We start from the raw sequence: 14,911 nt of genomic DNA, 5'->3' as shown, positions 1-14,911 counted from the left end.
GGATGCTGCTACACCACATTCGGCTCTATCTGATGCTCGGGATACTAGAATCTCTCCTTACTCACAACGCAGTCTTGTCACCATCATATCGGTGCCAGCACAAGAACTGATGCTACCAGGAGACTTGCCCATGCAGGAACCAGGTGACCATCATCTGTCGGAGCAACTCTACTCACCCCCTTCTCCTACGGACGCGGACACATCGCCCATGTCTCCTGTTATAACAACCAGACTTGCCGCAACGGGCACAGGGCCCCAGCAGATTCGACCCCCAGGTCTCCTGTCATCTCGACCTGTTATCATCGGGGACACTTCCGTCCATACAGGAAGCCTCCTCCTCGAAACTTTACGGCCAGTTAAACAACACCTATGGACGTTAGCGATCTACAGGCCACCTCCATCAAGACCTGTGCAAAAACTTCAAAGGGGGGAAAAGTGTTGTGACTCGCCGATCTTTCAAAGTGCCGCCGCGCAGTTACGCGCGTCCTCTACATGCGGCGCTGTGTGCCAGCCATGCAACAGCAGCAGCAGCACCACCACCTAAGCGGCCAGCCAGCCAGTAGCCACTAGACTTGGACTCAGTTATGATTTGACTGTTAAAGTGTACACACGTCTTAGTCTGTTTACTTGATCTGTGACTTTCGTGTATTGCGTCTTCTTTGAAATATATTTGTTCAACTTGAAGTTATTACACAGATACTTCTGTCTCGAATGGTACTAAGGACCAATATATTTATAAATAATTATCATAAACTCATAGTAAACATTTTAAAAAATTTTACTTAATGAAATTATGATTTCTATGGTCGAGACTTGTTCTTATTTTGCACTAGTGTGCTGTTTTGTATTCTGCTTCTTGCTCCAGTTAAATTTTTAACTCCTGGCTTAGTCTTGAATTTGGTAGTTGATAGGTAGTTAATATAAAATATTTCATGAGGGTATATCCTTTCATATTAAATTTAATAATTGTGTGTACTACACACAGAATGTTCATGTATAAGTACAGTGTTTTGGGAGTGTTTTACTATGTGTAGTGTTTTTCAGTATATTTTCAAAAGCACCTCATAACCCTCTTCATCTGATGCTGTGATGGACTGAGACAATCATACGTGTTGATACATGATTCTTTATAAATGTTTAAATGTTAAAATTACTTTACAAGGGCCGAATGTCCAGCAATTCTGACCGAAATATTGTTGCAGTCAGTAATACTGCAATGTGACTACAGTACATCATAGTATTGTGGTGTAGCATAGCAAGACTGCTAGTGGACCAAACTGTTGCAGAGAGTTGCTGAGATGTGCCCAATGTGATGTTGGTGTTGTCCACCAACATTCTGTATGGCCGGGCCATAGTCATCTCTATTCTTGATTGTAAGTGCTTCCCTCCCACTCTCAGCCATGCTTCCTCTTTGTCGTGCAGACGGCGCTACATGCCGAGTCACTTAATTGTCTCCAGTTTGTAAGTCGTGTGTGTGTAGAGGCACTTCATTTGTTTGTCGCCTGCAAGAATGTAGACATGGACAAATGAGGGATATGTTAAGTTCGTAAATGTGATTGTTCATCTGTTGCCAGGGCTGTGGAATATAGGAAGTAATAATACAAAGACTGCAATCTGAAATACGGCGTTCTTACTGCTGATGTCATAGTAGAAGAGTAAAACATAAATTATAATTGTATTCTTAATAGATTCTTAAATTTTCTAAACTTTTTCAGGTTTCATCATGTATGCTTCTTGATTCCACTTTTCAATTACCATCTTTGTATACATTACTTTTCACCTCTCATAACTCTGGTTGTACATGCATCCCATTTATGAAAAGTATAGTTCTCTCACCTTAGTGGTGAACCACAATAATATTTTAACATAAGCATTTGATTAGTATTTCAAACTGCCTTAACAAATTCCTTCAGTCTTTCACAAAAGTGTTGTGAACATCTGGCACAAAGAGGCATATTGATGAAAGTACACTTTTTTAAAGGTACGTTAAACTTCTGTACAAATTTTTGTATTATAACTTATTTCAATACACACAGTCGTGATCACATTTAAGTTGTTTATTTTCAGATGACCGGTTTCAATATTTTAAGGGATCATCTTCAGATCTTACATTCTGTGAAAAGGAATAAAACATAATGCTACAGTTACAGTCGAATAGCACACTAAATTAAAATAATGTTGCGCAGAATGCATCTGGTATGCATTTGATGACCCTGGGAGCCATTGGCATGGAGCAGGTCCATCTGTGCTGGTGTGGAGAACACTGGCTTGTGGTGAACATATGGCTTGGCTGCCAGTAGTTAAATAGCAGAAACCATGCCCACTGTTTCTAGCATAATGTCGTTGGTAGCTATTGGTTGTGAGACTTGATTACATTGTGCAAAAACATGTATTAGACATATAATTGTGAGGAGCTTGGGTCTTGAGAAAACAACAAAGGATATTTTGATGTTGTAAAGAAGAAGATACATTATAAAAAGTGACAAAATAGAGAGATATTGACTATCCAGTGACAGTGCTCATTTACATGTGGACTGTCCTCTCCAGAGCCTTCTGGTAAACGTAAATGTAAATGAGGCAGAGATTGACAGTTTGTATGTTTATGTTTATGTTTACCAGAAGGCCCTCTGGAGGGCAGCTGACATTTAAATGAGCACTGTCATTGAGTAGTGACTGTTTCTTTATTACGCTGCTTTTATAACATAGGTTCTTCTTTATAACGTCAAAATATCCTTTGTTGTTTTCTCAAGGATCAAACTCCTAATAATTATACTTCTAGTACACATTCTTCACACAATGTAATAAAGTCTCACAGCCATTGGCTACCAATGACTTCATGCTAAAGACTATGGGCATGGCTGTTTAACTGCCGGCAGATGAGTCGTGTTTAGCAGTGTTCTCCACACCTGCACAGATGCACCTGCTCCACGCCAATGGTTCCTGTGGTCATTGAGGATATACTAACTGCGTTTTGTACTATATTATTTTATTTTAGTGTCTTTTTCAAATGTTAACTGTCGTATCATGTTTGATTCCTCTTCACAGAATGTAAGATTGGAAGATGATCTTTTAGAAGATCGAAACCGGTCATCTGAAAATAAAAATAAATGACTTAAATGCAATCATTACTGTGTATGTTTAAATAAGTTCTGTATGAATCAGCAGTAGTCAAAAACAACTGTGAGTGCCAATATGGTTGTAAACTGGTTTACAATCTTTCTCTTATTGGTATAGTTCTTACCAATTGTCAGAGCAATTGCTTTCATGATATAAGATTCATTATTTAACTTGAAAATACCTTTTTGTTTGGTGCAGTATATTTTTGTTTCAGACCCATGTCACCTTTTAAAAGTATCTCCAGTGGATTTTTTCACAAAAATACAGTTCTGGTTTACTTGTACTTCTACATTTGAAACAATTCGCACCATAAATGTTAGTACATTTACTCATATGTCTTGCCAAAATCTGCATTTCCTCAGGCCGGAGGGGGCACTTTCACTACACTTATGAAAAATCAGCAGTGTTGTGGAAGTGAACCCTCCAGCTTATGATCACTCGAGAGGAAGCACAGATTTTAGCAGGTCATATGAGCACAGTTACTGAGTAACTATAAGAACTACAAATGAATCTCCAGCATTGGTCATATAAATTTGAAATTTTTTTTTTTAAAGTTTTTGTTATTATTATTATTATCAGTTTTAATCACAGAGTGGTCAGCTTCAATCCAAGACTAAGTCCAGTGGACTCGTAATAACCATGCACAAAATATAACTTCAAACATGATTTTCATAGCGAAGGACTTAGTCTTGCACTGAAGATGATCATTAAGTGATTGTAGTCAATATGCAGTAATAATAATAATAATAATAATGGTTTCAAATTTATACAACCAATCCTGGAGTTTCTCTTGTTTGCAATACTTGTTGTGTGTGGTGCACAAATTTTCTAATGGAATCCAACCTCAGGGTGAGAACAGTTTTGTATCTATAAGTATAAGGAAATCAGAACTCTATTTTCCAGAAAAAATCCACTGAATATGCTTATAATATAAAAGATGAAACATATATGGAACACACAGATATTGCACTAATAAAAAGAATTTTCAAGATAAAAAAATGTGTATTGATATACTGGCTGCGAAAGATGATCACACAAACAAAATTGTTATTTGCAACTGTGTTTCGACATTCTGAAAGAGAAAGAAGTGAGTTTGCTTACTTGGGGAAAAAAAAGAAAATCCCACACTTCCATGAAGCCTGATTTCTAATTTCATGCTGCGTTTTTTCATTGTGGAATGCAAGAGTAAGGAGTTATACTCATGTTTAGTAGCTCACCTTTGTCCATTTCTTAGCAGTATTGTTGCCTGTGTAAACACTTCTGGTCCAGAAATGTATTGTTGTTGTTGTTGTTGTTGTTGTGGTCTTCAGTTCTGAGACTGGTTTGATGCAGCTCTCCATGCTACTCCATCCTGTGCAAGCTTCTTCATCTTCCAGTAACTACTGCAACCTACATCCTTCTGAATCTGCTTAGTGTATTCATCTCTTGGTCTCCCTGTACAATTTTTATCCTCCATGCTGCCCTCCAATACTAAATTGGTGATCCCTTGATGCCTCAGAATATGTCCTACCAACCGATCCCTTCTTCTAGTCAAGTTGTGCCACAAACTTCTCTTTTCCCCAATCCTATTCAATACCTCCTCATTAGTTATGTGATCTACCCATCTAATCTTCAGCATTCTTCTGTAGCACCACATTTCAAAAGCTTCTATTCTCTTCTTGTCCAAACTATTTATCGTCCATGTTTCACTTCCATACATGGCTACACTCCATACAAATACTTTCAGAAACGACTTCCTGACACTTAAATCTATACTCAATGTTAACAAATTTACTACCAATATTATCGGGCAACGATGGCCAGAAATATTGCCGAACATGGGCTATAATTTGTGACTGGAAATCTTCCAGGTCAACATTACTGGGCTGTATTGTCAGCAGTATGTGGTTTCTATGGCCTATGTAAACTTACCTTTACCATACATTTCACACATTTCTGCATAATTATGTCTGAATATTTAGCTGCACACTTTTGCTCCCTCACTCACTTCTAAAGTCTTCGTAGATGACTATCATTATTACACAATCTCCTAATATCTATTTACTCTGTAATGTCATCTCAGAATGGAATATGATGTTTCAGTAGATTCTAGAATATGACATGTTGTTTAATATGTGACATATTATCAGCACCATTCTTATTTAACTTTGTTCTCTTTCAGGTGCTGGCTCAAGCAACAGAAATTCTTTTTATGAGAATTGACACAATGAATGTCTCATGCTTTGACAGGTAAGATGCTGGTCACTTTACGAAATCCTTTTTGTAAAAAGAAACATGGAAGGAATTTATGAATTAATGTGTGTACACTAATTTAAGTAATTGTGCTAATAAAAATTTATCATAGGATCATTCATTGTAAAGGTTTTAACACTCATCAGATTACTATGTGTAAATACCATATTAAATGTAATCTGGGCATAGTATTGAGAGCACTTCTGTTTGAATCCAATTGATGTTGGAATCACAGAAACATGCAAAAAATGCTGTTTCAATTTTTTAAAATACCTATGAGCTTGTCTGCCTTAAAAAGACATAAAAAGTAATTTTATAAAAAATAAGAGTATGGTTGAACGGTTAGGTGCATTCTACTATTCGGAATGGAGCATGGGGGATGCCCATCGATGCTCTTCACAGAAAACTTGAGTTGAAAAGCAGTGTGCCACCTGCATCAATCATCTAAACATATAGTAAAAGTCATCCATTCTTGCCACAGTAAAGAAATATGTGAGGAACACTATTAAGGACTGAAACTTCATGGCAGATTAAAACTGTGTGTCGGGCCGAGACTCGAACTCGCGACCTTTGCCTTTCGCGGGCAAGTGCTCTACCATCTGAGCTACCCAAGCACGACTCACGCCCCATCCTCACAGCTTTTCTTCCGCCAGTACCTCGTCTCCTACTTTCCAAACTTTACAGAAGCTCTCCTGCGAAACTTGCAGGACTAGCACCTCTGAAAGAAAGGATATTGCGGAGACACGGCTTAGCCACAGCCTGGGGGATGTTTCCAGAATGAGATTTTCACTCTGCCCGCAAAAGGCATAGGTCCCAAGTTCGAGTCTCAGCCCGGCACACAGTTTTAATCTGCCAGGAAGTTTCATATCAGCGCACACTCTGCTACAGAGTGAAAATCTCATTCAGGAAACATCCCCCAGGCTGTGGCTAAGCCATGTCTCTGCAATATCCTATCTTTCAGGAGTGCTAGTACTGCAAGTTTTGCAGGAGAGCTTCTGTAAAGTTTGGAAGGTAGGAGACGAGGTACTGGCGGAAGTAAAGCTGTGAGGACAGGGCGTGAGTCGTGCGTGGGTAGCTCAGTGGTAGAGCACTTGCCCATGAAAGGCAAAGGTCCCGAGTTTGAGTCTCAGCCCGGCACACTTTTTAATCTGCCAGGATGTGTGTGTGTGTGTGTGTGTGTGTGTGTGTGTGTGTTTTAAAATCATTGCAAAGGCTCCATAAAAAAGGGAGTAAATATTATCTCAGTAAAGTTTATTTCAGTCTGATTAAAGTGAACCTTCATCATAGGTAAAACACTCTCTTAATTGGGACTAGAACCTGAATCCCTGTCTTTCTTTTTAGTGGTCTTGACACATGAATTCTTGCAGAAAACATCATGGACGAATTCAGAGATACAGTACAACTAGTCACCTGTTCACATAGTTGTCCTCCTAATGATGCAGAACCACCACAAAAGAAAAGGAGAGAGAGTGGTGCTAAGTTGAATCAAATGTAATGCTCGAGGAAGTATAGTGATTTGTTTTACATCCTGATCCAACACTCAGTTTGTTAAGTTTCGCAATTGCTCATTTCAGTAAGATTTTCACTACAAAGTAAGAAATTTTATTCTGGAACGAAGCCACATGTTTTGTTCAGTTATCCTTAGAAAATCAACTGTCAGTAAGTTTCTGTACAGGGAGATTTTTTCCACTGTGTACAGACTCTAGGGATTGATCACTGAGAGGATACAGATCAAAAAAGTTCTATAGAACTTATGTCCGGAAACGTGTGGCTTCCATCCTAGAGACCATTTATTCGATCATATTTTGTTACAGAGTCTGCGGTCTAATATGTGCGGTACTGTGCAGCCCGAGTTACAGTATGTGTTGAAAATGGTTTCCATGTCTGGAATGGGCTCTGCATACACAATACTTTTGAGATGGCCCCATAACCAGAAATCACACGGTTTGAGATCCGATGAACAAGAAGGCCATGCAACTGGACCGTCTCATCTGATCCATCGGCCAGGGAAGACACGATTGACATGTGTTTGGACGTTAATGGCACCATCATGTAGCAGTCACGTAACCCTTCAAATCATCAGTGGCACTTCTTCCAGCAGGGGAGGCAAAGTCATCAGCAAGAAATGCCGATAGTTCCGGGATGTTGGGCAAAGTGGAAGGAAGACTGGTCCCCAAAATACGGATGCCAGTTATCCCAGCCCAAACATTCCGGTTGAACTGATGCTGACGATTCGCTGTTATCGTATCATGGGGGTTCTGCATACTATCCCACAGATGACGCTTATGAAAGTTGAAGATACCACTCCACGTAAAGGCGGCCTCATCTGTGATTGTAATGGATGACACAAATCCTGGAATCATGGTTGCCTGGTGAAGAAACCAGTGACAAAACTGTTCCTGATATGGAAAGTCTGTCACTAGTAAGCACTGCACACACTATAAGTGATAAGGGTAGTAACAATTGTCGTGGAGAATGTTCGACACAATCTCCGGGCTTACCTTGTACTGGTGGGCCAGCTGCCTGGTACTGACACGGTTGTCGCCTTCCACAGTGTCAATCACATTTCCCTCCAAATCTGGTGTTGGAACATTTTGAGTACCTCCTTTATGATTTGCTGCTTCCTGAAACAACCCTGTCTCAGACAAATGGCGAAACATTGAATGCTGTGGCTGAAGTTAAAATCTTCTGGGTTATTAGGCCACGTCATGTTTCTTCTAAAATGTTCGACGTTTCGACCCTTCTGCTGGGATCTTCCTCAGGATCTTTTGGTGTCCACGACTGCTAGAACACTGTCAGAGACGAGTGCCGCGTCCACTTATAAAGGGGGAATTTTCTGGCGTTCATGCTGGAGAAGTGATAGTATTGGTTAAAATTCATGTGGCTACCATTGGTGGGCCATAGTCATAGGCTAATACAGAAGAAGTTGGTAGCTCGTCTCCTGTGGATACCATTGGCAGTCATCGTCATTGGATAGAAAGGCACTATTCCACACTATGCTGGAGAAGGGTTATTGGTTGAAATGCCTGCTACCGCTATTGGTTGGTTGTCAACAGTGGCTAGATTCAAAACGGACAGAGCAAGAGAGGGGGAATGTTTACCCAAAATATTATTGTCCGCCGAGGTGACTTGCAGCGCGTTGTTTATACCGCTACCACACTGCAGCCGCGTATTTACTTCCTTGATGGCGGGAAGCCACAATGCTGGAAGCCTATAGCCATCCTCTCTATTGAAATTAGATGCATTCTTAGAAATTTCAACTGCCTCTCGGATCTTTCTTCTATAAATGTTTGTTTCTTTAGCCAGTACACGTACGTTATTAAAATCAATGTCAGAGCCACAGTTCTCGTGATGTTCCGCTACTGCCAATTTTGCACTTTGTTGTAGTAGCATGTGCTGTTCGTGTTCCTTAATGCGTTCTTTAACAGTTCTTCCTGTTTCGCCTGTATACACTTGCCGCAGCCACATGACACTTGATAGACACCTGCATTGTGGAGGTAATCAGGTGCATCCATTTTCTGTCGGAAAAAGTCTTTTATTTTGTTTTGACTAAAGAAAAATGTCTGAATACCATTTTTCTTTAAAATTCTGCTTATGCGGTCAGTGACCCCAGAAACGAACAGTAATCTGACGGAGTGAGAAGGCGGTTCCCCATCATTCTTATTAGCGGTATAAATATTCCGCCTAAAAGCCCTGTCGATTGAATAACTATCATATCCATTTGCCTTGAATGTCCTCTTTAAAAAATTCAACTACGATTCCAAGTTGTCGTCATCGCTGATACGGAAGGCACGTGAAGACAGAGTGTTGAGTACTGCTTGCTTCTGGGCTGGATGGTGGTGCAAAGTGGCATCTAAGTACCTGTTTGTGTTAGTTGGCTTTCTGTACACTCTGTGACCTAGAGTGTTATCAGATCTTCTGTGTACCAGCACATCTAGGAATGGGAGATCGACCTCACTCTCAACCTCCAAGGTGAATTTGATTGAATGCTGTGGTTGTTGTCGGTGTGGATATGTCTCCTGATATAACCTTGCTCCTCGCCGCCCATTGCCATTTGCCTTTCTGTGAGTAAACACCATGTCAGCAAACTCTCAATTTGAATACAGAACCATTGTGTCCTGTATCACATCCACTACAAGGTGAGTCAGCAAGAGAAGTGAATCAGGCACAACATTACCATTTACTTTGGCAAGAGAGGGTGCTAGGGCATGACATATGAGGACCAGTACCACCCTTTAGGAGGAAACCATGCATTCTGTAATTGTGGCTGCATGGTACAGCGCATATTAGACTGCCATCTGTGTAACATAGTGTGATTGAATAAATGGTCTCTAGCATGGAAACCATATATTTCCGGACCTAAGTTCATTAGACCTTATTTGTTCCGTATCCTCTTATCGATCAATCCCTAGAGTTTGTACAAGGTGGAAAAAAAATCACCCTGTATGAGCTGAAATTTCTTTGATTTTACTATTAAGCTTCTTTCATGAGACATATGTGGGTTGAAGTAAACACTGCTAACTTTTGGAATATGTACTGTAGAAATTCCTCTGTTGTAACCTGTGCCTCTGTAGGTGACTAGTCATCTCTGTGACAAACATCTGTTATTTTATCTTCTGTATCTGTATTAATTGTACATTTGAAGATACACTGTGATCAAAAGTATCCGGACACCTGGCTGAAAATGACATACAAGTTTGTCGCGCCCTCCATTGGTAATGTTGGAATTCAATATGGTGTTGGCCCACCTGTAGCCTTGATGACAGCTTCCGCTCTCGCAGGCATACGTTCAGTCAGGTGCTGGAAGGTTTCTTGGGAGATGGCAGCCCATTCTTCACGGAGTGCTGCACTGCATGATGGTCGGTGAGGCCTGGCACGAAGTCGGCTTCCAAAACATCCCAAAGGTGTTCCATAGGATTCAGGTTATGACCCTTTGCAGGCCGTACATTATGAACAGGTGCTTGTGTTGGAAGATGCAATCGCCATCCCCGAATTGCTCTTCAAATGTGGGAAGCAAGAAGGTGCTTTAAACATCAATGTAGGCCTGTGCTGAGATAGTGCCACACAAAACAACAAGGGGTGCAAGCCCCCTCCATCAAAAACACGACCACACCATAACATCACCGCCTCCGAATTTTACTGTTGGCACAACACGCTGGCAGATGTTGTTCACCAGGCATTCGCCATACCTACACCCTGCCATTGTGTATGCCATTGTGTACTATGATTTGTCACTCCATACAACGTTTTTCCACTGTTCTATCAACCAGTGTTTACACTCCTTACACCTAGCGAGGCATCATTTGGCATTTACCGGCATGATGTGTGGCTTATGAGCAGCCGCTCGACCATGAAATCCAAGTTTTCTCACCTCCCGCCTAACTGTCATAGTACTTGCACTGGATTCTGATGCAGTTTGGAATTCCTGTGTGAGAGTCTGGATAGATGTCCGCCTATTACACAGTATGACCCTCTTCAACTGTTGGCGGTCTCTGTCAGTCAACAGATGAGGTTGGCCTGTACTCTTTTGTACTGTACGTGTCCCTTCACGTTTCCACTTCACTATCACGTCGGAAACAGTGGACCTGGGGATGTTTAGGAGTGTGGAAATCTCGCGTACAGGCGGATGACACAGGTGACACTCAATCACCTGACCACATTTGAAGTCTGTGAGTCCTGCAGAGCACCCCATTCTGCTCTCTCACGATGTCTAATGACTACTGAGGTTGCTGATACGGAGTACATGGCAGTAGGTGGCAACACAGTACACCTAATATGAAAAACATATGTTTTTGGCTCCCCCCATGAACCATGGACCTTGCCGTTGGTGGGAAGGCTTGCGTGCCTCAGCGATACAGATGGCCGTACCGTAGGTGCAACCACAACGGAGGGGTATCTGTTGAGAGGCCAGACAAACGTGTGGTTCCTGAAGAGGGGCAGCAGCCTTTTCAGTAGTTGCAGGGGCAACAGTCTGGATGATTGACTGATCTGGACTTGTAACATTAACCAAAACGGCCTTGCTGTGCTGGTACTGCGAACGGCTGAAAGCAAGGGGAAACTACAGCCGTAATTTTTCCCGAGGACATGAAGCTGTACTGTATGATTAAATGATGATGGCGTCCTCTTGGGTAAAATATTCCGGAGGTAAAATAGTCCCCCATTCGGATCTCTGGGCGGGGACTACTCAAGAGGACGTCGTTATCAGGAGAAAGAAAACTGGCATTCTAAGGATCGGAACGTGGAATGTCGGATCCCTTAATCGGGCAGGTAGGTTAGAAAATTTAAAAAGGGAAATGGATAGGTTAAAGTTAGATATAGTGGGAATTAGTGAAGTTAGGTGGCAGGAGGAACAAGACTTTTGGTCAGGTGATTACAGGGTTATAAATACAAAATCAAATAGGGGTAATGCAGGAGTAGGTTTAATAATGAATAAAAAAATAGGAGTGCGGGTTAGCTACTACAAACAGCATAGTGAACGCATTATTGTGGCCAAGATAGACACAAAGCCCATGCCTACTACAGTAGTACAAGTTTATATGCGAACTAGCTCTGCAGATGATGAAGAAATTGATGAAATGTATGACGAGATAAAAGAAATTATTCAGGTAGTGAAGGGAGACGAAAATTTAATAGTCATGGGTGACTGGAATTCGTCAGTAGGAAAAGGGAGAGAAGGAAACATAGTAGGTGAATATGGATTGGAGGTAAGAAATGAAAGAGGAAGCCACCTGGTAGAATTTTGCACAGAGCATAACTTAATCATAGCTAACACTTGGTTCAAGAATCATAAAAGAAGGTTGTATACCTGGAAGAGTCCTGGAGATACTAAAAGGTATCAGATAGATTATATAATGGTAAGACAGAGATTTAGGAACCAGGTTTTAAATTGTAGGACATTTCCAGGGGCAGATGTGGATTCTGACCACAATCTATTGGTTATGAACTGCAGGTTGAAACTGAAGAAACTGCAAAAGGGTGGGAATTTAGGGAGATGGGACCTGGATAAACTGAAAGAACCAGAGGTTGTAGAGAGTTTCAGGGAGAGAATAAGGGAACAATTGACAGGAATGGGGGAAAGAAATACAGTAGAAGAAGAATGGGTAGCTCTGAGGAATGAAGTAGTGAAGGCAGCAGAGGATCAAGTAGGTAAAAAGATGAGGGCTAATAGAAATCCTTGGGTAACAGAAGAAATATTGAATTTAATTGATGAAAGGAGAAAATATAAAAATGCAGTAAATGAAGCAGGCAAAAAGGAATACAAAGTCTCAAAAATGAGATCGACAGGAAGTGCAAAATGGCTAAGCAGGGATGGCTACAGGACAAATGTAAGGATGTAGAGGCTTATCTCACTAGGGGTAAGATAGATACTGCCTACAGGAAAATTAAAGAGACCTTTGGAGAGAAGAGAACCACTTGTATGAATATCAAGAGCTCAGATGGCAACCCAGTTCTAAGCAAAGAAGGGAAGGCAGAAAGGTGGAAGGAGTATATAGAGGGTCTATACAAGGGCAATGTACTTGAGGACAATACTATGGAAATGGAAGAGGATGTAGATGAAGATGAAATGGGAGATAAGATACTGCGTGAAGAGTTTGACAGAGCACTGAAAGACCTGAGTCGAAACAAGGCCCCGGGAGTAGACAACATTCCATTAGAACTACTGATGGCCTTGGGAGAGCCAGTCATGACAAAAAACTCTACCATCTGGTGAGCAAGATGTATGAGACAGGCGAAATACCCTCAGACTTCAAGAAGAATATAATAATTCCAATCCCAAAGAAAGCAGGTGTTGACAGATGTGAAAATTACCGAACTATCAGTTTAATAAGTCACAGCTGCAAAATACTAACGCGAATTCTTTACAGACGAATGGAAAAACTGGTAGAAGCGGACCTCGGGGAAGATCAGTTTGGATTCCGTAGAAATGTTGGAACACGTGAGGCAATACTAACCTTATGACTTATCTTAGAAGAAAGATTAAGAAAAGGCAAACCTACGTTTCTAGCATTTGTAGACTTAGAGAAAGCTTTTGACAACGTTAACTGGAATACTCTCTATCAAATTCTGAAGGTGGCAGGGGTAAAATACAGGGAGCGAAAGGCTATTTACAATTTGTACAGAAACCAGATGGCAGTTATAAGAGTCGAGGGGTATGAATGGGAAGCAGTGGTTGGGAAAGGAGTGAGAGGGTAAAAATCGTAGAGGGAGACCAAGAGATGAATAAACTAAGCAGATTCAGAAGAATGTAGGTTGCAGTAGGTACCGGGAGATGAAGAAGCTTGCACAGGATAGAGTAGCATGGAGAGCTGCATCAAACCAGTCTCAGGACTGAAGACAACAACAACAACAACAACAACAACAACATGTTTTTGGGGGTGTCCAGATACTTTTGATCACATAGTGTAGTATTAATCATACAATTAAAGAGACAATACTAATAAGCAGTTCTCAAGAATCCCTCCGATGAAGGATTTTTGAGATACCTACTTTTGTGGCTGGATTACATTTCCATGGAATACCTTCATTGACTCTCAAGCTGGTGTCTGCTTTTCCTGCAGATACTTTTGTGAGTTCTTTGCACATTAAATATCTCCAGGTATAATCTCTTAGATGGTTTACTGCTTCCATTGATATACTAGCACTAGTCTAATCAAACAAGAATGATACTTTTTGCACAATTATATCAATATGCCACATACATTTGGCAGGGTCAAGTACCAGTCTCTGCACAGAGTGATGATCCTTTGCAGGTGCTCCTGCACTTTGTTGCAATTTACTAGCATTATTACTTCTGTATTCTGTACACAGAAGCATTGTACACTAATATTCTTATGGAGCTGCTGACATTACACTCCAGATTGTGAACAGTAATGTCATAGAAGACATCCTACCTTCAGATCTGATAATTTATTTCTCCCCATTAAGAGCAATGCATATTGATTCCTCCTTGTTGAAAAGTCCTCAGTCATTTCACAATACTTGTCCAATATTTCATAGGATTTTATTTTGTTCACCGAGTGTCATTGTGGATCTCAGTGGAATGTTTTTAAAAAAATAAGAAATGTGACAGGATACAGTTATCTACTGTATACTGGTCTTGTGGGCAAACCATATGAGCTTAATTTCATTATAGTGGAAACTTTTGGTGTACAAATAACTCATAAGACACCAGTATAGAGTGTGTTTCATATTTCTGTAACGAATGTAGTTCAGTAATATTTCTTTATGATTATGCTTTGCTGACCAAGAACCTAGGAAATACCTGCATTTTTCCTGTCTCTTAGAACGTGTTGTTACTCACAGTAAAGTGGTGCTAAAAGGAAGTGAACTGTTTTGAACAATGAGTGTAGACTTCAATGGGTATTCTGCTATGCCTGTTGAGCATTTTTATCTAATTTCCAATTCTGCAATTTGTCCTTTTAGCATCCATGTGATGCTTAGTGGTTAGCAAGAGAAACTCAGTGTAATCTTAAGAGAAGTGATAGATTAAAGCTTGGAATTAGCCCTTGGTGTTTCCTGTGCCTCTTTGTTGTAAAGAAAACTGTACATTAAATAAAGTATT

The 14,911-nt window shown here is 40.6% G+C and overlaps 1 protein-coding gene across 1 annotated transcript in view; it reads left to right on the top strand.

Moving 5' to 3' along the window:
* Nucleotides 1-14,911, top strand: part of LOC126199332 (nuclear cap-binding protein subunit 1) — a 204,867-nt gene that overhangs the window by 105,707 nt on the left and 84,249 nt on the right. Inside the window, exon 9 of the mRNA XM_049936182.1 lies at nt 5,279-5,346. Within this exon, the coding sequence (XP_049792139.1) occupies nt 5,279-5,346 (68 nt within the window). The remainder of the gene's footprint in view (nt 1-5,278; nt 5,347-14,911) is intronic.

Source organism: Schistocerca nitens, chromosome 8, assembly GCF_023898315.1.
Source record: "Schistocerca nitens isolate TAMUIC-IGC-003100 chromosome 8, iqSchNite1.1, whole genome shotgun sequence".
Taxonomy (NCBI): domain Eukaryota; kingdom Metazoa; phylum Arthropoda; class Insecta; order Orthoptera; family Acrididae; genus Schistocerca; species Schistocerca nitens.
Note: the sequence above shows the minus strand (reverse complement) of the source record. Positions and strands in the feature narration are given on the sequence as shown.